At 40.3% G+C, this 27841-nt stretch overlaps 1 protein-coding gene across 4 annotated transcripts; it reads left to right on the forward strand.

The window, feature by feature from the left end:
- LOC142372621 (NACHT, LRR and PYD domains-containing protein 3-like) lies at positions 1–26339 on the forward strand. Of its 4 annotated transcripts, XM_075455577.1 has the most exons (14): positions 1–355; positions 857–921; positions 5663–5714; positions 5897–6178; positions 7434–9156; positions 9250–9420; positions 9687–9875; positions 9976–10149; positions 11150–11329; positions 11478–11651; positions 11811–11984; positions 24096–24142; positions 24268–24556; positions 24631–24718. In XM_075455577.1, exons 3-14 carry the CDS (start codon positions 5690–5692, stop codon positions 24632–24634), a joined length of 3432 nt encoding a protein of 1143 aa, XP_075311692.1. In that variant the 5' UTR covers positions 1–355; positions 857–921; positions 5663–5689; the 3' UTR covers positions 24635–24718. The 4 variants fall into 4 exon arrangements, with proteins under 4 accessions (XP_075311692.1, XP_075311689.1, XP_075311691.1 ...); XM_075455574.1 differs by having other exon boundaries at positions 24268–26339; XM_075455576.1 differs by having other exon boundaries at positions 10033–10149; positions 24268–26339.
- The last annotated feature ends 1502 nt before the right edge of the window (positions 26340–27841 follow it).

Genomic DNA, 27841 nt, shown 5'->3' on the forward strand with positions numbered 1-27841 from the left:
CCGGAAGTAGTCTTTTTTTCCCCCTGAAAAAGGCTACGCTTTTGTGAAATTTTATAAAATATATAGAGAACGAAAAAAAAACCGTTATTAACCGGTTTTGTGGATTTCAGAATAACGTTTCAGTTGAAGACCATTTCGTTTCCGTTTCCGTTCCTCGTAAAATTCCGTTCGTTTTCGGTTTTCGTTTTCGTTCCTTGAACCGGTTCGGAGCCCTGGATTAACTTTGTGTCTGTCTTTTTTCATTCCGAGAGCAGATATCACTGTCTCACTGAACTGTTCTTTCACATCTCCAACTGGTGGAGGAAGAGGAAAAGATGAAATGTCTGGTTACGCTGAAAGTCGCTTCCAGTTGAAGGCGAGTTCTTCTTTTAGTCTAACCGTATCAATGATTAGATGCAATCTGTTAGTTTCCTTATCTAGGTTACTTCTTTTATTTTCATGAATCAGCCTTTTATGAAGACTGTTGGGTTCTGTTAAATGAACTTCTTTACTTAATGTATAAAGTGACTTGAGATTACTTTTTTTACGAGTTGGTAATATATGAATAAACTGTAGTCACTTAAACAGAGGATGAAATTTTACAGAACCACCTATACATTTCAGTTTTATCTAGTCCATACTTATAACTGGTTAATAGATGACAATTGCTTTTTTAAGGACACTTGCTTTGAATACTGGTGTAATTACTAACTGACACAAACTCCAAAGAGGCACCACTCAAGTCTACAGATAGATTTACAGTGAAGTATTTATTTAACAGGTTTTAAAGGTATGCACTGCCAACGCTCAAAAATATTCCTTGGTGTGGTCATGACAAACATATTGAATATTAACCAACTTGCTCTGCTGCCATTAGCTGCTCTTGGACCTCAATGGGAAGAAGTACAGTGGCATTTTATTGTTCCTGGGTGACATTTGAAGGTATGTTTATATGTTGTTTAGCACTGTGTAACTGAGCAGCTTCTTATTAAGCAAACTGAAATAACTAATATATAAGGTGGCTCCTTCAACCAGCTAAAATGTAGGGCAAGATTTGTTTGTCTCACAGAGTATGTCATTTAAGAAGGCGACAAATGAGTCACAAATATAATCAAATAATGCAATTTTAAAAGAATTATAGAGCTGGAACTGAAACAGAAAAGAAAGCCCAGATAGCAAAACTCTTTTGGCCCGTATCCGGCCCACACACGGCATGGAATGATGGCACTTGGGCGGTCCGCTCATGTTTGCCAGAAGTGGGCCACAACCAAGCCATCACAATGCCAGATGTCAGCCAAAATAAACCAGCACTCAACCGGATGTGGGCCACTGTACACTTTAATTCTGGTCAGAACTGGTTTACACACTATGACCTTGACTAACCTGCACACTTGGGGAGTCACAACAAAATAGTATGTCAAATATGAAAAAACAGAATGGTCTCAATTTGTGGCTACATGCCATTATGGTAACCCCAGATACCGTTTGAATGGTGGCATGCAGTGGGACTCATCTTGGCGTCAATGATGAGGAAACTGAAGAAATGACCAAACACGAGAAGTGGGTGTGATTTTTTATTTTAAAACATAATGGCAAAAAAAAAGAAAAGAAAAAAAAAAAATTAAAGGAAAAAGAGTTGGCGACCTACAAAAATCCAAATCCCTCTTCCGTCCCTTTAAGAAATACACAAAAGAACAAATTTAGTTGATTCAGTAAAGTATATTCAGTATAAGGTGGCAGTGAATTGCAAAACACAAAACCTCATCAGGATAAACAAAAAAGGCTGTGTGAAATGATATAAAGTTATTATAATATTGTGTTCATGCCTTAGAAAACTTCAAAACCTAGTCTGTTTTTAATTACAATTAATCTGAAGCTAAACCCAATATCTGCTTGCTCAACCTCATTCTGTTCAGACAATGAAAGTTGGGTAACAGGCAATGTGAACTGGAGTAAAGCAGCTTCAAACACTCAGACAAACTTCACATTTAACCTTAACATTTAAGTTACAGTAATAAATCATGTTTATGTTAAAGGTGATTTTTTGCTTTTGATATTTTGGAATATATTGAAATTAAACTCAGGAGCTGCATACACCCCGCACACATGCTGGCAGCTTCATCTTGATTTCTGCTGTCGGAACAGCATCACATATTGCAAAATAGGTATCGAAGCCGACTTACGTGTGTGCTGTGAGGAACGCCTTCTCTCCTCCCACCATCCCGGTCTCCGGCTAGATGAAGCCACCTTTTTATGTAGGCCTCCACCTCCTGGTCAGTGGCAGTTAGTTGGTTGTTTCTGACCGTTCCTAAAAAATGAGAAAACAGTAACATTTGACAGATTACACACAATGGTGAGAAATGCATGGCATGCTATATCCTGTCCATAGTTGGGCAGCAATGATGAATGTAGTTTGAAAACAGTTTAGCCATGCCCATGACCAGCCCATTACTAAAATTGGAGGAAAACTGCCCTTCACCTTATGAACTGATTGATTAATCAACAAGCAATGCCATTATATTGCAACAGAATAGAATGTTGTCTGCTACCACACTGATGCATAATCATCCACATATTGATAAAGCGATTATGATTAATTTCAGCACCCCTAGCAACTAATCAGAATCATGAAAGAAAAGGAAAACCCTAACCCATTCATAAAACGCATCACAATGAAATATAACACAAGTAACACTTACCAGTAATGACATCTTTTATTTGGAGGCTGTGGAAAGCCGTTTTTCCATTTACGCCCCGCCAGTTGAGCTGCTTGGCCAGCAGTATCTCATGATCCTCCAGACCGCATCTTTAATGTGAACCCCACCGATGACACTCAAAGTAGTAATCTCAGGGGGGAAAAAAAAAGAGAAAAAAAAAGGCTGTATTAACCACAGTTTTAGAGAAAATGTTTAGACTAAATAATCAATTTCAGTAAGTGAAATCAGTGTACTGTGGTTTCTTTATTTTTCACCCGAGGTGTCCCAACTGAGCTTCATTTTTGCTGTGCATGAAGAGTTTTGTTACCCACAGATGTACAAACCATACAACCTTTACTTTAGAACACTCCTCAACATCTCTGTACAGTTACAGTTCAATCGGATTGTTTTTTGATAAGGTTTCGATATTGCTTAATCATAACCGAACAGAAAAAAAAGTTCCCGGACATGTGCATCAATAACATAGCATGCTAAGCTAACACAACGAAAGTCCTCGGTCGCAAAAACAAAAGAAAGCAAACCCTCCAGTCCCAGCGGTCTGGGAACAACTTCAGACTCATACTAATGAACATAGAACAAGCAGTGTTTCTTTTTTAAAAATGGCATCAACCTCACTCGTGGCTGTATTTTGGTCGCAGCATCAAGCTTACAGCACTATGGTCGTTTTGAAAAGTAATTACATTTCAACTAATTAGCCAATCAGCCAATTTCAGCTAACCCTATCTGAAGAGGTACAATGCCACTTGTAGACACAGCAGGTTTGTATAGTTTAAGAGAAACAAAGCTAACACATCTCACACATAAAATTAAATAAGCTGAGCCAAACTTACCTTCAACTTTTCTGTGGATCCCAGTAGGCTGAATGCGGCCAGTTTCTTCTGCAAGGTAGCTGGGTCACGATGAAGTGCTGCCTCAGCCAATCAGAGTTGCGTTGACCGATTCAAATGTTAACCGTCGTGTTCCAAACGCCCCGCAAATTTGGAACAAATCACACCAAGGGGCGTGGTAGTGAAAAAAAACAACAGTGTAACTTCTCTTCAGGTAAAACTTGCAGTTTTTTTTGTGGAATAAGAGTGGGTTTGCCCAGCTCACAGTAAACCCACTTTTACCCATAGTTTCAACAAAGTTGGGCCAAGTTTATATGTGGGCCACTTTAGGCTCACATCCGGATTACTCTTTTCTTATTTGCCATATTTTGGCCAAAACTGGCCCAAATATGTTTCAACAAAGGTGGACCAAGTATGTTTCTTCATTTGTGGGCCACTTTAGGCTCACATCCGGATTACTTGATGCTCACTTGCCGTATTTCGGCCAAAACTGGCCCAAATATGTTTCAACAAAGGTGGGTCAAGTGTGTTTCTTTATATGTGGGCCACTTTAGGCTCACATCCGGATTACTTGATGCTCACTTGCCGTATTTCTGCCAAAACTGGCCCAAATATGTTTCAACAAAGGTGGGCCAAGTATGTTTCTTCATTTGTGGGCCACTTTAGGCTCACACCCGGATTAGTCGTTGCTAACTTGGCATATATCAGCCAAAACTGGGCCGTATCCGTTTTGTAATATTTGGCCCAAATGTAGCATTTACTACATGGCCACTTTAGGCTCACATCTGTTTTGTCCGGGCCAGAAGAATGCCTACAGTCCCGGATCGTTGCCTCAAGTGGCCCACATCCGCATGCTATCTGGGAGGAGACATGGGCCAGTGATCACTCAGAGTTTCATAAAAACATTTTTTTAATAAAATGTCAGAAAGCTACATCTTTCTGTATTGTGTCAACATTCCAAAGTTCCTCCTCAACACTCATAAGCCATTCTGAATTCTAACTAAACATTTCTGTTTAAGAAACATTGACTTTAATCCTAATCTGGCATATTGGACAGATAAACTGTTTTTCTTCAGGGTCTCTGCTTCATCACATCTAATTAGAGATAAAATAACAGATAAAGTAGGATTACCACTTTTATGTGATGAAAACTGATTCATGGTTTATTTTTACAAATTGTGGGTTAATGTGCTTTTGTTTACCTCGGGTTGTACTGGGAGCAACCTTTGGTTAGAGGCAATCTGGGAGAGAAACGGAAAACGTCTGTCTCCACTTTCTCTCTTTCACCTGCTCGAACAGGGAACGTTCCTGTTACACTGATCTTAGACACTGGGAGCCATAACACCATGTCTCAGATTAAACTTTAGGAGGTTTGCATCAATATCTAAACAACTGTAAAAAAAACTGTATTAAATGCATTCATTCTGTTGCACTGGAAATCAATGGCAAGTAAGTGTGTGACAGTTGAATTAGAGTCTGAGAGCATCTGGTGGATGAATTGAGAATGGCAGGATGGAGGGAGGACTGCAAGTTGGTGCCATTTGCATGTCTGCCTCACAGCAAGGTTACTGGTTCAAAGTTCAGCTGGGGCCTTTTTATGTGGAGTTTGCATGTAATTCAAGGTAAACACAAGAAAAAAAATGGACCAGACTCCATTGAATGATTGAATAATTCCCTATAATCCCTATATAGATCAGTGAACAGTGCTGACCAACATGTCACTGGGGTCATCAGGTGGTATGTTTTGCATACTTTGGTTCTCTCCGGGTACTTCAGCTTCCTCTCACAGTCCAAAGACATAAATTAAGTTAATTTTTTATTTTAATTTGACTGTTGCATTGATTTTGAGCATCTCACTGTTGGTCCTGTGATGGACTGGTGACCTGTGATCTTGGGGCTGGAATTCAAAACTACTTTGATAGGGTTACAATATAATCATAGTTAGGGCTGAATAACATCATTTTTACAATGCAGTCATGCTGCCATGAAGGCCATTTTCACCCTTCCCATGCAGTGTCTTGCATGACCACTAGAGGTCACATATTCCATGAACATTCATATTCCATGTCGAACATTCAATTTTTTTGGCATCCATTTTACCAATTTCTTTTCTCTGCTCTTTTTTCTTTTATTTTCTAGAATGATTTCAACACAAGCTGACAGTGGATGACAGCTTTAAACTCTCAATCAGGTTTGAGCCAATTTGTGAGCTCCCTTGTATGGAAAAAAAAGTGTAAAGGCTGTGTACATGTATCAAATATGATACGTGTCTATATGTTATGAGTGTCCTTAAGTGTTTTGCATTAAAATGGCTTGTTTATTTTCTTATTTTATTGGTAACTTTAACTTTAAAAAAATTGTTTTGTCATGCAGAAGAAAAGATGGCAGAGTGTTTGGACTTGTTGGGAATATTGGAAGATTTAGCAGAGGAGGAGTTTCGGAAGTTCCAGTGGATTCTGCAGCAGAAAGAGATCTTGAAAGAGTTCCCAGCGATCCCAAGATGCAAACTGGAGAACGCAGACAGGATGAACACAGTGTCAGAACTCATAGAAACGTACAGCAAAAATGCAGTGGAAGTGACCATTAACGTTTTGAAGTTGATGAAAAAGAATGATTTGGTGCAGCGTTTGTTGAATATGAACCCAGCATCAAAAGGTAAGCTATGGAAATACATATAGAAAAATAATGGAAGTACTGAATTTGCTACAGTTAATGTATAAATTATACTTGTCAAGGCAAAAATATACCAGCTGCTATGTAACTGGCTGCTCTTACTGTTCTGTGCATCAAGCCATCCATCTACCATGCAAGACAATATTTGTAGGTCCTACCCCGTCTCAGACTGGCAATCTGGCAATTCTGGAAAATGTCTCTGGAAATCTGGGGGACATATGAGGGGAAATATATCAGATTTCAGAGGTGAATCAACAAATTAAGGCAGGTAGTAGTTTTAGAAAGCTCAAAGAAAGAAAATAAACACATCTTAAAGTGCTGCAAAGAGCTTTAAGAATTGTTTTCAAATTCAACGTATTGATGCCACTGCCAGTACAAGCATTAAGTTTATTCTAATTGCCGAGATAATGTCTATAGTTCACAAGTCCTAAACAAGGAGGTGGACAAAAGAACCTGAATGTAGGTTAACTGCAATGGAGAGCAGTATGACGTCCTTGCAGGTGAAGTGTCACCTTCTCTTATCTATCCATTGCTGTGCTATTGGGAAAAGGTCCGTGGTTCACTCTTTTACTTGGGTAAATCCCAGTTGCATCTACATGACTTCTAACTATAAAGTGTCTAATATTGTCAGAAATTAGGTGATTCAGAGTGAGTTGTAAGATAACTGCTCTACTGAGTCGGCAGTAAATTGGGAAAAAATAAGTTTGTTCTGGAAAAACATTTCCTTCACCAAAATATGAGAATATCTTCTCCAAATGACTTAGTTGACGTTATCATGAAGTTAACACTACATGTCCTTCAGTTCCCAGCAATATATGTTTTGAGTATAAAGTAGAACGCACACACACACACACACACACACACACACACGCATGCACACTCATGCACACATAGATGAGTACATACTGTACATACATACATACATACTAGGATGAATACATACATACACAAATTAGTACTTACATAGATAAAATTACTAATGCTTATGAGTACTGTCACTAGTATATGAGTACATACGTACATGTGTGAGTACATCCTGTACATAAATATGTATATACATACATACATAGATGAGTACAAAAATACATCCACAAAACATACAACATGCTTACATACATACATAGATGAGTGCATACATACATACATACAACGATACCTTCATTTGTACATGAAATGTTTGTTTGTTTTAATCCAGTGGCATACTCTTCTTATTGTGATCTTTTGTTTATCCTTTCAGAAACTCTTGCTATCTGCCAGGATAAACTGAAATCCAGCCTGAAAAAAAGGTTTCAAAATTTGTTTGAGGGACCCACTAAGTCCATGAAGCAAGTTCTGATGAATGAGTCCTACATTGAACCTGATATAATAGTGGAAAAGTCATCTGAATGCACTGCATCTCACAAAAGTACAGAAGAACTCTTCAAAACCATATTCAGTGAACCTGTATTGAGAATAACAATGACAAGCGGTGTGTCTGGTATTGGGAAAACAGTAATGACACAAAAATTAGCTCTGGATTGGTCTGAAGACAAAGTTGCAAACAATGTAGTATTTCTGTTTCCATTCACTTTCCGAGAACTGAATCTTCTGAAGGGCAGAGAATTCAGCTGGGTGGAACTTCTTCATCACTTCTTTGCTGATATCAAAGAAGCTGAAAACTGCACCTTAGATAAACTCCAGATTATGTTTATCCTTGATGGTCTTAACGAGTGCCGACTCCCTTTAGACTTCCACAACAATGAGATCTTGACTGATGCAACTGATTCAGCGTCAGTGGATGTTTTGCTCACAAACCTCATCATGGGGAAACTGTTTCCTGCTTCTCGCATCTGGATAACCACAACATCAGAGGCAGCCCATCAAATCCCTCCAGGGTACATTGACATGGTGACAGAAGTGAGAGGCTTCACTGATCCACAGAAGGAGGAGTTCTTCACGAGGAGACTCCACAACAAAAAGCTGGCCAGAAAAATGATCTCTCATATTAGCGCATCACGGAGCCTCCACACAATGTGCCACATTCCAGTTGTCTGTCGGCTCACTGCTACAGTTCTGGAGGACATGTTGAAAACAAGCGAAAGAGGAGAGCTGCCCAAAACTCTGACTGAGATGTATTTGCGCTTCCTTGTGGTTCAGTCTAAATTGGCGACTGAGGAGGGTGAGACAACTCTCTGGAACACAGAGAAGAGTATTCTATCGCTAGGAAAACTTGCTTTTGAGCAGCTAAAGAAAGGAAACATGATATTCTGTGAAACAGATCTTAAAGAGTGCGGCATAACTATCAGAGCAGCTTCGCTGTTCTCAGATGTGTTCTCAAACATCTTTAAAGTAGAGTTTGGGCCGAACCAGAAGAAACTTTTCAGTTTTGCTCATTTGAGCATTCAGGAATTTCTGGCAGCTGTTCATGTCAACGTGTCATCCATCAGCTCTGGTGTCGACCTCTTTTCTGAGGAACAATCAGCCTGTCAAAGAGCTGCAGTCACTCCAGACCACTCTTCAGTAAAACCAATGTACCAGACTGCTACAGACGAGGCTTTACAGAGCCCAACTGGACAGCTGGACTTGTTTATCCGCTTCCTCCTTGGTTTATCATTGCAGACTAATCAAGTACATCTTCAAAGCTTATTGAAACTATCAGGTAATAGCTTACAGTGCAGTCAAGAGACAATACAATACATCAAAGAAAAGATCAGGGAGAACCCCTCTCCAGAGCGATGCTTCAACCTATTCCACTGTTTGAATGAACTTCAGGATCATTCTCTTGTGGACGAGATCCAAATGTACCTGAGTTCAGTAAGTCTGTCCTCAAAAGACCTGTCCCCTTCTCAGTGGTCAGCGCTAGTCTTAGTCTTACTGTCATCAAACAATGAGCTGGATGTGTTTAACATGAAGAAATTCTCTATTTCGGAGGAGAAACTTCATCTGTTGCTGCCACTCGTCCGAGCCTCCAGTCTATCTCTGTGAGTACACAACTTACTGTGCGTATTACATATTGTAAATATTATACTTTTAGGTTATTGTTCTTTTTTCTTTCCCCCCCCCTCCATTATCAGTGTTTGTGGCTGTAAGCTGTCTGAGACAAGCTGCAAAGATCTGGCATCAGTTTTCAGCTTGCAACGCTCTAATCTGAGAGAGCTGGACTTGAGTTACAACCATGTCGATGCAGGACTCCAGATTCTCGTAGATGGCTTGAAGAATCCAGACTGTAGATTGAAAACTCTCAGGTCTGTTTAACACATTTAATAATTTTTTGATTTGATTTTGTCACAGTTAAATACCTTTAAATTAAATTTGTGAATGTGAGTTATCTAAAGATGTTGAGAAGTGAATTCTATCACTTCTTAGAGCATTGTCAGGTCATAATTATAATGATTTAATGGAGAATGAAAAGAGATCATTTTAAAAAAGGGTTTGAGGAGGAATATTTACAGAGCAATGTTCCATTAGACAGTCCATTTATCTTTTTGCATCAACTTTTCTTCTTCTTCAGGCTGTGTGGCTGTGAACCAGAGAGAGTTGAGCTGAGACTTTCGCATGTGAGAGCTCTGTCCTCACTCCTCAGCTGCGGGTTTACCAGTCTTAGAGAGTTGGATCTTTCCAACAATACGCTGTGTAACGAAGTCATAAAACCGCTTTCTGTGGCATTGGGGACTCCACAAAGTAAACTTGAAACTCTCAGGTAACCATGTTTACATCCCATAACACCAACACATAAATTGTGATATAGAAAGCAATCCATGGTAAGGCTGATGTTTGCTTTTCTTTCTTGCTCTTTTCAGATTGATTTGCTGTAGGCTGACATGGTTCTGCTGTGATGATGTGGCCTTCTTCCTCAGCTCCCAGAACTCCAGTGTGAGACACTTGGACCTGAGTATGAACACCTTGCAGGATTCAGGAGTGCTGGTTTTCAGCAGCGGTCTTGAGAGTCCAAACTGTCAGCTGGAAACACTCAGGTTAGGTGGCCTTTCTTACTTTTTCAGTTTACTGAACAGCATCTGGATGGTGGGATTTTTGTGTGGGAATACACTTAAATGTCTTTGCACCCCCATACTGAAAAGAGTGTTCCAAAATAAACTGGGGCTTGTCTGGGATCTTCAGATTTTTTTTTCTTGTGGAGACTGCTCTAGTTAAATTGATGTGTTTTTTTTTTTTTATTTCTTCATTTTTCGTAGGGTGTATGTGTAAATTGAGATTTTTGGTTGATCTTGTTGGATGGTTATTCTCTTTAGGTATTTCAGAAGTTTGGTAAAAGAAGAACAAAGATCCACTGACAGTGCATGAAAGTGTTCAACCTTAATTCAAATGATGAACCCTGAAGTTCTTTTTAGACCTTTGAAAGAGAATGTTATGATTTCTTTTCAATTTTAATCAGACCTTTGAATTAATTCTTTATCTAAATACACATAGGCAGTAGGCAACATAAATGTTCAAAGATAATTTGCCTTAGCAAGTCATATTTCTAACCTCAGGCACAGGACATCCAAGCGTGAAAGCAAATTGTCAGCCAATGTAAAATGATAATGATAATAATCTAATCTAAAAAGATATGTCTTTGGTAAAAACTTTTTCTTTCTGTCAACTCTTGGATGCCGACAGGACGGTGATGAAGCAACACAAATGTAAGACTTTTAGTCTGGATTTGATTCCCGAGTGGAATCTTCAGTGTTACTTGTTTGTATAGGTTCAGGTTTAAGTTTATATTTCTTTTCCGGTCTGTCTTTGGTTAGGTTTAGGTACCTATCCAAAAACTTTGTTACTGTTGACTTGATACTAACTGGAAAATGCCAATAGATGATTTCTGCTCTTTAATGAATAAATGAGTCTTGAATCATCTTGAAAATGTAACAAATGGTGAAAAATTAAAACAATCAATCTAAATGTGGATGAAGTAAATTAATTTACAGTTGAAATACTAATTTGAAACTTTTTGTTTTATGAACCATTTGTCCTCAGGCTGAGTTTTTGTAACCTGGAAGAAAAGAGCTGTCAAATTCTGGCCTCAGTTCTGGCCTCTCAGACCTCCCCCTCCAGACTGAAAGAGCTGAACCTGAGCAACAACAACCTGCAGGATTCTGGAGTCATACTTCTTTCTGCTGGACTTGAGAGTCCACACTGTAACCTGAACACACTTGGGTGACTTACCTTTAAAATTGAAAAAATCAAGTATTTATAGATTTATCTAAAGATTAATTTTGTTAAGAATCTAAAAATAAAGTATGAGCAACGTCTAGTACATGACTATTGTACAGGCTCTCAATCAATTTCACTTGCTTTTCTCCAGGTTGAGTAACTGTAAGCTGTCACAGAGAAGCTGTAAACCTCTGGCCTCAGTGCTCAGCTCCAAGACATCTCGTCTGAAAGAGTTGGACTTAAGTGACAATGACCTGTGGGACTCAGGAGTGAAGCAGCTCTCTGTTGGACTTGAAAGTCCACAATGTTTTCTGGAAACTCTCAGGTCAGAATGGATGCCACTTCAAGTTCAGCTTTAGGCTCCTACACTGTGTGTGAGCTCATGACTGCTTGTACTGTTTTATCATTTCTTTTCTCTGTTCTAGAGACTTAACACAACAGTAATTAACTAACCGTCTAAATGAATGTGCATTGATATCAACAGTCTGTCAGGCTGCCTGGTCACAGAAGATGGCTGTTCTTCTCTGGCTGTGGCTCTGAGCTCCAACCCCTCCCATCTCAAAGAGCTGGACCTGAGCTACAACCATCCAGGAGACACTGGAGTGATGTTACTCTCTACTCTACTGGATGAACCCCAGTACAGGCTGGAAACTCTAAAGTACGGGCCACAGAGTAAAATAAGATATCAAGATAAACACAGGTTCTCTGACTATATCTATGTGCACATTCATGTAAAAGAAGTGATATTGGCATGTTGATAGGTACATGTCAATACCACCAAAGGTAATGAACATTCAAAGATATATTGAAAAGCATTTTAGCGAGGACAGTGTGATGATGATGTCAAAAGAACAAAAATACAGCAAGAAAATCTTTTTATTGAATGATTTTATATTCATCGTAAAAAAAACAACTTTGCTTTATATGAGTCTCTCTGTGAAATAAACAGAACAATCCTCTTAAGTCTCATGTCAGTTCTAATTAGAGAAAGCTAAAGGGTTTAGAGGAAAGAGAAGAAACCCCTTCACTATTCAGGCACTAATATCTTCTCTTTTTTCCAAGAGAAACAACTGGTCAGTAGGCTGCACACTTACACCATAACACCACAGATCCTTCTTAGCAGTTCAGGCCTGTACTTTCTAAAGATTTATTGTATTGTGTGTATCATCTATCTGCAAACCAGGACCAATAGGCCGTGAGCCACGAGCCCAAAAGGGGGTTGTCGGGCCCACTTGGGGGGGGCAAATTCTCACTATATTTTTCTGAAACCTATGTATCTCTAGAGTATATTTCTGTATGATAGCAAGTTGGATCTCATAGCTTTTTGATTTTACAGCCCTTCAAAGATTACCTGTCCCAGAGAAAAAAAACGATTTTCTTAAAAGTGACTTTCTTAGATTAACCACTAGTAAGAGGCTATAGAAGGTCCCAAACAGAATAATTACCATTTTAAATGTTGTCACTGATGTTGGCAGACACATATATATTAATTATATGAAGATTGTATCAACAATAGTGGAGAAATATGAAGATTTTCTAGTAATTTTCAGCTAATTTTCTAGTAATTTTAGATTTTAGAGCCATATACTGCAGTAGCATTGTGTCATAATGTTGTGGATTAATGTTAATCTTTCACCAGGGAGTTGACATTTGAATAATTAAATTCAATAAGTGTACATTACAAAAAGTTTTACTTTTGTAAGTCAGTGAAATCCATTACAGACTTCATATTGAAAGGTGCACTAGGATTGGCCAGAGTAGACCTATTGCAACTATGCTGCTCATTGAAACTGTGATGCCTATTGCCAAATTTGATCTTTTCATAAATATTTATCAAGTAATAAACTTATATTTACTTGTATGACCAAAGTGCAGTAATTTTTGCAGCTAAAATTATTATTTCTGGTAATTCAAAATGGCGGATATGGACATGATCCACCTTTTCATGTATGAAAAGTGCAATTTTCCCAGTCATAATGAATACTTAGAATTTGATGGTGGTAGCAAGTATTTGTGAAAAAGGTAACATTTATGAATGGGCAGCATGAATTCTGGAAATAAACTTCTAAACTATTACACAGTGCACCTTTAAAATGTAAAAAAAAAAACACATGTGTAACCAACCTGCTCATCAGCATTGTATGGCGTTAAGCTATTTACGGTCTAGAGATGATTACTCACTTTACCAGAGGCCTGGGGTAAACAGTAGAAATGTTTACTGATGACTGCTGTGCTTTCTAAGGTTGTGCTCTCGAGCCCCCACTCTGAATTACACCTCAGAGATTCATTTAACACACACTGTTCATATTTTAGTTGATAAATCACACATAAATAAAACAGAGTAAAACATTACGTAAGTTATATTAAACTAATAACCATTTATTTGAGCCCACAGTTGAAAATGATAAGCCCAAACACAATGGCAAGAAATGCAGGACACTGACAAAACCATACACAAACAAGAAAAAGAAAAAATCTAGAAACTGGAAACTAGTTCCCAAACCGACATGAGCAAACCAAACCTTCCGTGTAGATTTACACAGTCATTTGCACTCGATGTGAAAGTACACCACTCACACAGTAATTAGAAGGTAAATCAAGTAAATTAATTCACGTTGGGCGAAATATTTCGATTGGCGACGCTGGCGACGCTAGCATGTATGTATTATGCGCAACCAAGCAGTGGTCAGTGCTGTGAGATTCGGACAATGCCTGGGTCGCCAGGAAAACGCTCCCACACACTTATTTATGTCTCGGGAATGCGGGGATACACTTAATTTGGCCTGGGGGTGGCATATCCCTTTAAGCTCAATAGAAACAGAAATGGAACGTCTGTCAGAACACATCAAGGAAAATATTTTCACAAATAAAATAGTATTGCATGGAAATAAGTTCAATCAAAATGCATTAACATATGATTTATATATTTGATCTCTCCAACAGCATTTAGCTTAAATGAACACATAAATCAGAGCAAATATATTCATAACTTTGTACAAGAACTTAAATATAGGCGGAATAATCTCTATTCCCCAAAGTCATCATCATAATCATCATCTTCAGTGTATTCTGGTTCACAGTGGTCTGTGTTAGGCTGGTTAGTACAATCCATTAGACGACACATGTCAGTACATTTCAGGCCATACATCAGACACTCACAAGATGGCAACTTGCAAGATCGGCTACATTTGCAAGACAGCAAATCCAGCACAGCTTGAGGAGCGGCAGGTCCATCCATCCAATCAATCACCAGTCTGCCATCTTCAAGCTTCCAACCTTTACCTACTGGACTGGGAGTCTGAGGATGTGTTTGAAGGCAAGGCAAGGCAAGGCAATTTTATTTATAGAGCACAATTCATACACAGGGCAATTCAAAGTGCTTTACAGCTACATAAAATCACAAGAAGGCAATAAAACCATTAAAAAGGAATAAAAAAAATAAAAGAAAGAAATTAAAAAAGAAAGAAATTTAAAACCCATTAAAATAATCATTAATTAATTAAAAAGTGAAGAGTGCAGATAAAATACTTTCAGGTGTCATATGCACAGCTAAATAGAACTGTTTTCAGCCTGGATTTAAACATTGTCAGAGTTGAGGCCTGTCTCACATCTTCTGGAAGACTGTTCCAGATTTTAGGAGCATAAAACTGAAACGCAGCCTCACCTTGTTTAGTCCTGACTCTGGGCACCAGCAGGAGACCCCTCCCTGAGGTTCTCAGAGCCCGAGTTGGTTCATATGGCTCTAACATGTCAGAGATGTACTTTGGCGCGTGACCATGAAGAGACTTATACACAAGCAGAGCTGTTTTAAAGTCTATTCTCTGAGCGACAGGAAGCCAGTGCAGAGACCTGAGCACTGGACTAATATGGTCGTATTTCCTGGTTCTAGTCAGGACTCGAGCAGCAGCGTTCTGGATGTACTGCAGCTGTCTTATAGCCCGTTTAGAGAGCCCAGTGAGCAGGCCGGTACAGTAGTCTAACCTGCTGGAGACAAACGCATGGATCAGTCTCTCTAAGTCTGGTTTAGACACTATTCCTTTGATTCTGGCAATGTTTTTTAGATGGTAAAAAGCTGCTGATGTTACAGATTTAATGTGGCTGTTAAAGTTCAGGTCTGAGTCCAATATTACCCCGAGATTTCTAACTTGATAGTTAGGTTTTAGAGAGAGAGTCTCAAGGTGACTGATAACACTTTCTCTTTGTTTCTGTGGGCCACAGACAATGATTTCAGTTTTGTCTGAGTTTAGCTGGAGGAAATTGTTTTGCATCCACACACTGATCTGTTCGATGCAGCGACACAGTGTATCTACAGGCCCGTGTTCTCCTGCCGTCAGTGACACGTAGATCTGAGTGTCATCTGCATAATTGTGGTAGGACACATTATAGCTGCGTATTAGCTGGCCTAGTGGAAGCATGTACAGATTGAACAATACGGGTCCCAGGATTGACCCCTGGGGAACCCCACAGGTCATAGCCATTTGGTCTGAGACACAGTTACCAATTTCAACAAAATATTTCCTGTCCTCCAGATAGGACTTGAACCAGTTTAAAGCACGACCAGAGATTCCCACCCAGTCTTCTAACCTCTGTAATAAGATCGCATGGTCAACTGTGTCAAAGGCAGCACTCAGGTCCAGCAGAACTAAGACTGTGACTCTACTTGCATCTGTGTTCAGGCGGATGTCATTTGTCACCTTGATCAGAGCTGTCTCAGTGCTGTGGTGGGGCCTAAAGCCTGATTGGAAAGTATCAAAAGCATTGTTAGACAGGAGAAAGTCACTAAGCTGTTGGTATACAACTTTTTCTAGGACTTTGCCTAAGAATGGCAGGTTTGATATGGGCCGGTAGTTGTTCAGTACTGTGGCATCAAGATTGCTCTTCTTTAGAAGAGGCTTAATGACAGCAGTTTTTAAGGCCTTTGGAAATGTTCCAGTCTGGAGTGAGATGTTGACTAGATGAGCAAGTTGTGGTAACAAACTGCTCAGCACAGACTTTAGGAATCTAGTGGGCAACTCATCAAGGCAGCACATTGATGAACTCAGACTGCAGATGGTCTCTTCGACTGTTTTGTCAGTAACAGGTGTGAAATGTGTCAGCTCTAGGTGTCTAGCTGGCTGCAGAGTAGTTATTTGTGTTGTGGAAATTATTGCATTTTTAATGCCTTGAACTTTGTCATTAAAGAATGTTGCAAACTCATTACACTTAGATGAAGAAATGAGTTCTAAGGGCAGTGAAACTGGAGGGTTTGTTAATCTGTTTACTGTAGCAAACAGGACACGAGAGTTGTTACTGCAGTTTTTGATGATTTCAGAAAAATAACTCTCCCTTGTTCTACGCAAAGTCTGGTTGAACACACATAGCTTTTCTTTGTAAGTCTCATAATGAACCTGGAGCTTTGACTTGTGCCATTTCTGTTCGGCTCTCCGGCACTCCCTTTTCTGTGCCTTGACCGACTCTTCTTTCCTCCATGGCGCCCTTTGCCTACTTTTAACCATTCTAACCTTGACAGGAGCAATGGTATCCAAAACATTTAAGAGACTTGATGTGTAAGAGTTCAACAGATCATCAACATCAGAACACAGGGTGTTCTCAAACCTAATCATTTCCATAAACTGTGTCCCTGTTCTGTCATTTATGAGTCTTCCCCGAACAACTGCAGACCCAGCTGGTGTTTTGGGTAAAGTAGATAGGTCGAAGGAAACACAGAAATGATCAGATAAAGCAACATCAACGACATTCACGTTTGAAATAACAACACCCCTTGAAATGAGCACATCTAGAGTGTGCCCTCTGTTGTGGGTGGACTCAGTCACATGCTGAGTTAGACCAAAAATTTCAAGGACAGCAGTGAGCTCTTTAGCTTCCTTGTTATGCGCTACGTCCACATGCACATTCAAGTCCCCTGTTATGACTAAACAGTCAAAAGCAGTGCACACAATTGAAAGTAGTTCAGTAAAATCATCAATAAAACAATTCTGTGGTGGTTTATAAATGGTGAATAAAGTATGGAAGATTGTTTTATCTCCATTTTGAATAACACATACTCAAATGATGAAAAAAACCCAAATGACAACTTGTGGGTGGGTATATTGTCCCTGAACATGGCACAAACACCCCCACCCCTCTGGTTTTCTCGTGTTTCAGACACAAAATTGAAGTGAGGTGGACTAGACTCAATCAGGACTGCATTTGCTGTGTTTTTGTCGAGCCACGTCTCAGTTAAAAACATAAAATCAAGATTGTGAGAGGAAATAAAACTATTAATTAAGAATGATTTGTTACTTAAAGATCTGACATTGAGTACTGCGTGTTTGAGATTAGTTATAGTTGAACTGGATGCTGTGTTCTTGCAAGGGATATGGATAAGATTTCTCTGATTGGACAGTCTGATTGTCCCTCTCTTCACTCCATCCTTGGACCTCTGGTTGAGATGGTGTTTACCAACACAGAGGCCCTTAGTGTCCTAGACAACAGCATTGACGCTGTTGGAAATGACAGCTGTGGGCACCTGTGGTGGGGGCCAAGCTGGGGGGGCTTTGGTCGATGGAGTAGGCTGGGGAGGGAGAGGGGCTCTCGATGCTTCTTTGAGGATAGAATTCTTGATCTTGCCATGTTTGGCGTGAGAGGAACCATTTTAATCCCCGATTTCACCAAGCTTTCAAGGTGATCAGGAAATCTCCTGGGTGACGGTGGAGAAGAGAACGATGGTGAAATATCTCTGGAGGGTGTAGATGCAGCAGGTGGGTCCCAGGCCTGTGATGAGGCCCGTGGTGAAGGCGATGGTGGAGCTGCTGAATCCTGTGTTCGGGATGCTGGAGGTGCTGCTGTGGCTGCTGTGGCTGAATCCTTTGCTGGGTCCTTGGGTGGCGAGGCAGGAGCTCTTCTCTGGCTCGTCTTCTCTCTCTGCGGCAGCACAGGACCCGGTCCTGGTCCTGGTCCTGGTCCTGGTCCTGGCCCTGGCCCCTTCTGATGCCTCAGAGCGTGGAGAAGATTATCCGTCAGTCGTCTCACTCCACCTCTGTTCAGGTGTGGGCCTTTTCTTTGAAAGAGATCATCTCTTTGCCAGAAAAGATTAAAGTTCTCGATGAAATGAGGTCCTCTGGACTCACAGACTTTGGACAGCCATGTGTTCAACTGAAGCAGCCGGCTGAATTTGTTGATCCTCCTGTCGATGTTTGGGAGAGGTCCACTTATGAATGTTGGTTCGGTCCCCAAGGTTCGGTCCTGGGTCCTCTTCTTTTCTCCCTCTACACTTCATCCCTTGGTTCTGTCATCCACTCCCATAACTTTTCCTACCACTGCTATGCAGACGACACCCAGCTGATTCTGTCTTTTCCCCCTTCTGACACCCAAGTGGAAGCACGCATTGCTGCGTGCCTGGCAGACATCTCGGGGTGGATGTCGATGCACCACCTTAAGCTCAACCTGGACAAGACTGAGCTGGTGTTTCTCCCGGGGAAGGGCTGCCCATTCAGAGACCTGGCCATCACCATGGATGACTCTGTGGTGACATCAACCCGGACCGCGAGGAATCTGGGTGTGACCCTGGACGACGAACTGTCGTTCTCGCCAAACATCGCATCAGTGACCCGCTCCTGCCGATTCCTCCTCTACAACATCCGGAGGATTCGCTCCTTCCTCACCGACAAGGCAGCGCAGGTGCTCATCCAGGCTCTGGTCATCTCCTGCCTGGACTACTGCAACTCCCTCCTTGCTGGCGCCCCGGCTTCTGCCATCAGACCTCTGGAGCTGGTTCAGAACGCTGCTGCTCGTCTGGTGTTCAACCTCCCCAAGTTCTCCCACACCACTCCCCTTCTCTGCTCTCTACACTGGCTCCCTGTAGCTGCTCGCATCCAGTTTAAGACTCTGGTGCTGGCCTACAGGGCAGTGGAAGGAACAGCTCCTTCATACCTCCAGGCTATGGTCAAGCCCTACACCCCCGCCCGACCACTTCACTCTGCGGCCACCAGGCGCCTGGCTGCCCCGTCACTCAGGGGTCCCGGCGCACGATCGACACGGTCACGGCTTTTCTCTGTTCTGGCGCCCCGATGGTGGAACGATCTCCCGACTGATATCAGGACAGCTGAGTCGCTGCCCATCTTTCGCCGCAGGCTGAAAACCCACCTCTTCAAGAAAAACTACCCTGATCCGTCCTAGTTCCTTACGCACTTATTGTTTCCTCCACCACTGGCACCCTCTATATTTTCATTACCCCCTACCCGAACCAGGGTTTGCATCCCATTCCTGCTTTTCTTACCTCTTTCATTTCTTCCCCTACCCGAACCAGGGTTTGCATCCCCACCCCGCTGTGACTGGTGTGCAGTTGGTGACTTATCGCACTTACTCTAGCACTAGTTTTACTCTTAGCTGTTTGGTATTGGAAGGAAATGCACTTATGATTTCTTGTGACCTGAAGTTTTTTTGTCTACCGATGTTGAACGCACTTATTGTAAGTCGCTTTGGTTAAAAGCGTCTGCAAAATGACCGTAATGTAATGTAATGTAATGTTGGTATTGTCACTTTATCAAGACTCTCAAACAGTTTCTCAAAGTCTTTTTTAAGATTTCAGACTGATTCTCTCTGATGTCCACTGCACCCACGTGCACAATCAGCTGTTTCACCCCTTGGTGTTTTGCCAGTACCTCTGGTAGTAATCTTGTGATGTCAGAGACAGTGGCAATTGGATAGCTGCATGTAACCATTCTGTTTATGTTTATATTAGATATGGCTCCGTCTCCAAGCACAAGAGTATCTTTGACCTTGACACTCGGCACAGTTTCTCTGTCCATCTGCTTCTTTGTACCGCCTCTCTGTCTGTTACACTCAGTCACATTTGGCTCTGACAGTGGTAAAAATCTGTTTGTTAACTTTATTCCGGGTGATATTACATATTCTCTGTTGATACCAACAGTTTGACGATTCTTCGGCTTTGCACCAAGTCCATCATACGTGCCTTTACAGAGTCTTGGAAAAGACACAGTATCATTTCGCTTTAAGTTGGAGGTAGCAGTTTTTTCACCCTTTCCTTTGGAAGTAAATGTGGACTTCTAACCACTGGATTCCATTGGGAGCGTTTCATGAAGTCCCATTTCAGTTTCTAAGGCAAAAATCCTTACTTGTAGCGCCCAAATTTCTTGTTGATATATCCGACAGCTTTCACAGGGCATGTTGAAAGGATTGTAGTCGCTGGCTCGTCAGATAAGATGTAAAAAGAATAAAAATGATTTTAAAAAGTCTTGGTTCACTTAAAAGAAAAAGAATGAAATTATATCCAAGACTTGTGGAAAGAAGTAAAATGATTTAAAAGCAAATAAAGCGATAAGCAGCAGGAGGAAGCAGAGACACGTCTGCACTCTTCAGAAGCAGGAAGCAAGAATCATGGCATCTTTTCCATATTGCTGCTTGGAAATTTGCACATATGTAGATAGTAGACTGGTAAGTAGCGAGCATAATTCACACGATCATAGGCAAAGCACCAGGGAATCATTTTTTGTATTGCTCAGAAGGATTCAGAAGGATTTCTTGTTCAGAAGGATTTACTTGTCGAGCAATTATCCAGAGCAGATTTTTGTTTTGGGCTTTTTGAATTATTTCTGTGTGCACTTCGTCTGCATCTGGGGGAGAAACCATAGGATTAGGACCAGTCCGCTCTCCAGATATGTAGCACTGAAGGGATCTCTCTTCCACAGCATTGAGCGTTGCTTCGTTTTCTGTACAGGTGGAAGTGATCTCTTAGGAGGATGGGGTCCATACACTCTTGGTTGCACTGCTATCCCATTAACTCTGTGAGAAGTTCCTCCACCAGTCAAGGTCTCCTCCAGACGGTCAATGTTGTCAAAGGCCAATGTTGTAACTATGTATGGCTGTATGTTCTCTGGCAGCACGATGTTATAAGTGGAAGTTGCAGACAGTTTCTAGAGACAAAGAGCAGTATCATTCTCCTCTAACTGAGAATAAGATATAGCATGCCCTAGTCTGTTTAGTATCCGAATAAGCTCTACATTGCCTGTAAGAGTTTTTACTCCATAGGCTAGCAGTACATGTTTTGGAGTTTTATGCTGTCCATTGCTTACAGCATAGATCAGATCCTGGCTGAAAGATTCTATCCGCATATCAACTCTGGCCGTGCTTTTGTTCACCAGATGGGTCTGAAAGAATCTTTTTAGTTCAGCTGGTATGTTTACTGCCTCTTTGTTTGTATTCAGTGGATGGTACGGCCAGTGATTTGGGTTCTCCATGTTCTTGATTAACATCTTTATGATTGATGCGGCTTTGTCGATGGTATTTGTGTCACCCACTGATTTCTTCTTCCATATTTCCAATTCAGTTTTTGTAGTTTGGTACATTTTAGCAAGTTCAAAGATGCTCAGGCTATCAGGGAGAACCAGTAGCTTTCCATTTTCATATGGAAAGACATGAAGGCTGTTACCAAATTCCTTCTCTAGCTTTCTTTTGAGATGTTTTTTTGTGGATTTCTTCACATGGTCTACACTCTTGGAAATCATCAGCTGAGTGAGTTTATTAGTCAGGCTGTTCAGAGTAATAACTTTTGGTGACTATCACTTCTGCACGAATGAACTCAAACAATTCTGTGTGTGACTTGTGCTCTAAGTTTAAGTACTGGATTTCTTCCTTCTTTGTTTGCTTATGCTCAACATGATGAGGACGTGTTGGCTTTCTTGTATATTCTCGGTAGCATGTCCCGTGGTAATGTGCTTCTGCAGCAACAAGCTCACGACTAGTGACTGCCAGCATATGTAAGTCTTGTCTTCAAGTGGCAATGTCTCGAAGCGTCCTGTCAGATCTGATGTCTACTGCTTGAATCAAAGGTTCTCTGGTGCCTGATCGTTTGGTATACCGAGTCCTTTTGCAGAATATGCAGACTTTTTCATAGACCCTAGAATGTTGTGATGTTCTCTGGCGTTTAACTTGCTGCCCACCCATATTGTAGTTAGAACAGCCTGGTTCGCTAGCCGGTTCATCATGTTGTAAAGTGTCAAGTTCCCTCTTCATAGTAAACAAGCTCCGGCATTGTCGATGGTATGCTACATCAGGAATAGCACCATCCCCAAGATTTTCAGCAAGATTAAGAATGGGTTCGTGATTTCTTATGTTTGCAGCCGCCAATAGAGTTTGCCAGGAGTTGTAATTGACAGGCCGAATGAGCTGATCAGACAGATGAATCTTTGTGGACTCATAATGAATGATGCATTTGGCGTTTTGTTGGAGATCATTTCCTTCCATGTTATGCCACAGCAATAATGCAGTTATGCACTCACACAACACACAACAGGGAGACTAAATCAGTGTGAGATCCATCATACATAAAATCAGGCAGAGAGAAATGTTTGCTTGAAGTGTGGGATGTTCTTTTTCTACACTGGGGGATATACCGTTATTTTGATTGCAGGATACTAAGTGAACTACGGGCAATGAATTACAGCTGCTATGCTGATAGCAATCATTTCGAATTTTAGTGGGATTAAGAAAATACAAGAGATATAATGCTAGAAAAGTCATGTGTATGTTCAATCTATGTTTACCATTATCATTTCATTACAACATTTCTGTTGAAAAATATGACAACCAAAACGGCAATGTACAAAAAGCCATCAATATTAACTGCAATGGTTCAATTATGTACGTTTTGGGATTTAAATTACAATATTAGATTATTTTAATTTAAACTATTGATGAAATGGACCATTTCTATGGTAGAATTATGAAATGAAACATGCTGATCTCTAATCCACTCAAACAATCTGGTGTAACAGTCAGTAAATGATTTAAGTGAAATTGTATTTTTGGCGACTTTTATTAAGTGCACTTACTAAAGAGGCTGTAAAACCACAAAGCTATGACATCCAACTTGCTATCATACAGAAATATACTCCAGAGATACATAGCTTTCAGACAAATATATCAGCAATTTGTCCCTCCAACTGTACAAAAAGCTATTAATGTTAAGTTTATCAGCAGTGATGCAATTATGTATAGTCCGGTAGTATACATTTCATTACTAAATTATTTTATTTTAGGAAGTTAATCAAAAATGACCATTTTGATTTTGGAACTATGAAATATAATATTTAACTTAATTAATGATGATATTTAAACCACTCCAGCAAGCTGGTGTAACAGCCAGAAGTGATTTAAGTGAAATTGTACTTTTGGTGACTTTTTGGCAACTTTTATTAAGTGCACTTAGAGGCTGTAAAATCAAAAAGCTTTGAGATCCAACTTGCAATCATACAGAAATATACTCCAGAGATACATAGCTTTCAGAAAAATATGGTGAGAATTTGCCCCCTCAACTGTACAACAAGCTATTCATATTAGGTTTATCATTAGTGATGCAATTATGTACACTTCGGGAGTATAAATTGAATTATTTCATTATTTTATTATAGAAAATTGATAAAAAATTACCATTTTGATTTTGGAACTATGAAATATAATATTTAACTTAATTAATGATGTTATCTAAACCACTCCAGCAAGCTGGTGTAACAGCCAGAAGTGGTTTAAGTGAAATTTTAACTTGGGCGATTTTTGGTTATTTTTTACACATGGTGCATTTACTAAAGAGGCTGTAAAATCAAAAAGCTATGAGATCCAACTTGCTATCATACAGAAATATACTCTAGAGATACATAGCTTTCAAAAAAATATAGTGAGAATTTGCCCCCCCAAGTGGGCCCGACAACCTTCCTGGGTCACCGCCTACAAAGTAAATGATACCCTTGCCTGATGTTCTTTATTATTTCAGAGTGGACCATTGTGGAGTGGAGAGGTTAAAATATGGTCTGTTAAAGTGTAAGTATATTTATTGTTGTTGTTTTTAACTCAACAAAAAAGGAAAAATAGTTAATTCACCATTGTACCACTGTTTTTTGTTTTGTTATTATTTTTATTTTTGTGTGTTTTGTTCTCTCCAACAGATGCATGTGAACTCACTCTGGACCCAAACACAGCAAACAGATACCTGCATCTGTCTGAGGACAACAAAAATGTCACATACAAATCCGAGAAACAACCTTATCAGTATAACCCAGAGAGATTTGATTCTGTCAAACAGGTACTCTGTAGAAATGGACTCACTGGTCGTTGTTACTTGGAGATTGAATATGATGGGCACTTAGACATTGCAGTAACATATAAAGGAATCAGCAGGAGAGGACTCTATTGTGACTGTTACTTTGGCGCCAGTGACAAGTCCTGGAGTTTGAGGTATGAATTTGATAGGAGCTCTGCTTATCATAACAACGTTGTAACACATTTTGGTTTTTCTCCCCCACGCGCAGGTAGAGTAGCAGTGTATCTGGACTGGCCTGCTGGCATACTGTCCTTCTACAGTGTCTGCGATGGCAGACTGACTCATCTCTACACCAGTTACTCTAGATTTACTGAACCACTCTACCTTGGCTTTGGGTTTGGGAATGGGAATTACAAGAGTACAGGGTCCACAGTAGCCCTATGTCCAGTTGATTGTTAATTCTGACAACACTTTTGTGGGGCTTTAAGGAGAGTTACCGTAGCAGAGATGCATGCCAACACTTTTCATAGGTGCTCCCATGTTGCTCTGGCTTCCCTGCCAATATCAAAAGTCTCTTGATATTTGAATACTTGAAATGAGCATGTCAGGCTAATAGGTGATGAGAACTTCTACATAAGTGTTGCATCAAAATACAAGAAAAGAACATTTTTAGCATGCCTAGCGAGCTGATTCTCCTTTGGTGAAAACTTTAGAACCATCAACAGTAGTTCACGCAATGTCAAAACCGAAACACAAATGTGATTTGTTTGTGTAGACCAACAATGAAGGAGAGTTGTTGCTCAGTGTAAAGTTACAGCAACAGTTGGCATGCGTGAAGTAGGCTGAGATGCCCTAAACCTAACTTTGTCATTTTCTAACTAAAAATGCATTTGCATCAGAATGAGAATGAAAATTGTGAAAGCTTGGTGAAATATCTGTGGTAATGTGGACATGACCTTGCTCTTAATATCTGCTCAAATGATTATTCTTACCATTGTTATGTTGAGTTAAGGGCAGATTATAGTTCTGCGTCTATCGTCTTGACGTGTTGCTTTGCTCTGGTCGCGAACCACTTTTCATGTTATGGTTCTGCAACCTCGGTCTGGAATTTCTCGGGACGCACAGCAGTTTCCCCTCGCGAGAATTTCGGTGGGCGGTGACGAGAACTTCGGCGGCGCCGGCGGAAGTGTTTATCTTTCAAAAAAAAAAAAAAAAAGTGTATGCAAGATATGGATCTGGAGTTGCTCGACATCGAAGAAGAACAGCTTCTTTTATTGGAGTTGGCGAAAATGCAAAGGAGGAAGCCACACAGACAACCGGAAATTCACACCAAGGACCAATCACAGCCGCTTTTGTCTGCGCACTTCCGTTGGTGGTCTGCGTGCGTCTGTCGCGTAGTCAGGATTTTTCTGAGGTGCACGACAACGCGCGCAGAGCCTCTGCGTGGGGGAGTGGTCAAGATTTTGACGCTCGCAGAGGCTCTGCGTCCGAGCGTCAGAGGCTTTGCGCCTGAAGCATAAATCAGGCTTTACCCTCTTTTTGTCTTCATTGCTGAGAGAAACTATCAGAAAATGTCACTAATGTGTGAAAATTCATGAAGGAATGCCTGTCCTGTTTTCTTGTGTTTTGGGTTTTTCTGTTATCTGGCATTCCTTTGGTCTTCAGTTGCCACCAAACTTGATAACTTCCTGTTTTACTTTGCAGTTTCCTGTGTTTAGTATGTTGACTTTTACTTCCTTTCTTGAGTTGCACGTAGCTTTTATCACTGATTAGAACTCACCTGTCTTAGATCCCCTCATTACTCCTTCTGTATAATCTACCACTTGGTTTCAGTTATTCTCTGTCGGGAAATCATTTAATTTCCTTGCAGTTGCCACTTGTTCAATTCAAAATACTTTATTAATCCCAGAGGGGGAATTAATTGTGTTCTCCGTGCTGTCGATTTTCTTTTTGGATTAAATACATTTTTGGATCATCTGCCAGCTTCGGTCATCTCTCACTTAGTCTGCATTTGGGTCCACTTTCTTCGCTTTCCCGTGACAATGCCATCTAATTATGCGGGGGCTCAATCTACAAAGGGTCCCCACAAAACACCCAATAAACTTTATGCAGGCATGTTATTTTTGTTTTTGCTACATAAATATATGCATTACAATAAAACCGTCTACAATGAAGCAAAACTATGCCATCAGTGCTGAAAAAGGGAGAAATGGGAGAAAAACAGAACCTTTTTGGCAAATGTTACAAAAGTAAAAGCCTTTTTTACAGGGGCCAGGGACAATGCAAACCCTAATAAAGAACTGCATAGATGCTTCACAAGAATCAGTGTTTTTAATGCTGAGAAACATAATGCTGTCGGCAGTGCCAACTGTGGTTGTCCAAGTGGAGTAGCTGCTGCATGCGCAAACATCTCACAGGCTCTTTGCAGCCACGTTTTATTAAGATATGACCACATTTGAGTTTATTTCAAGCTCTAACTAACTTGTAGTTACAACTTAATTCAGGGCCTTAATAACTCTGTAATGACTTAATACCTCCAATATGGCTGGGAGGGATCCTTCCCAACAACAGAAGTCAGGAAGAAAGACATCTGTAGATGGTATATCAGAGGGGTGAAAGTTCATATTTCTGTCCCCAGATATCAGGTTTGGCTTTCATACAATGTTTAAAACTATAGATTTTTTTGATAAAGTCATCTGATATTTATTTCCTTGATTCGTCTTACACACTAAACCATTTCAGATTTTGGTCAAATATTCCTTTGCAAAGCATTGTTCATGTGTCATGGTGTGTTTAATGTCAGTACCTTTTGGTGCCGTGTTTAAATATTTGTGCATAAGAAGTCTCCAAACACACAATATAATTTATGCAAATAATGTGAAATTGTATCGATGTAGTGGATTTTGGATTGAGATCTGAAGACAACTGATCTTTAAGAAAAAAATTGCTGTGCTACATTTCGCCTATCTGAGGACAAGGCTTTTGGATTTAAACCGATCTCAATTGCTTGGTTAAAGACACCACTGTTTGGAGAGGACTGCACACAGGGGCACAAGAAGATATTTGAGGCGCACACAATGCCCCATTTTCATTCTTGATAACATTTGCAACCTTTGAAATTGTAATGAACAATTTAATGGGAATAGATACTGCCAGCAGGTTATGATTTCAGTTTTATTAATAACCTGGCAGTAATGTCGAGGCTCACAATAACCACAAACAAAATTGATTCCAGTCAGACAAACACAAGGGAGTGTGAACGAAGACGTTTTCCTGTCTTTAAGACAAAACATATATATTAAATTGATTTGATTGTGCTAAACATTACAACATGAAACCCCCTAAAAATTGCCGTTTGATGACATAATTGACCATATACATATGGTAAAGCCTCTCGTTTTGTGAAAAAGCTCTTAGCAATAGAGGAAAACTAGATCTCATATATATATCTATCTATCAAGGGCCCTAAATAGAGCAAT

This window comes from Odontesthes bonariensis, chromosome 22 (assembly GCF_027942865.1).
Source record: "Odontesthes bonariensis isolate fOdoBon6 chromosome 22, fOdoBon6.hap1, whole genome shotgun sequence".
In the NCBI taxonomy this organism is placed as follows: Eukaryota; Metazoa; Chordata; class Actinopteri; order Atheriniformes; family Atherinopsidae; genus Odontesthes; species Odontesthes bonariensis.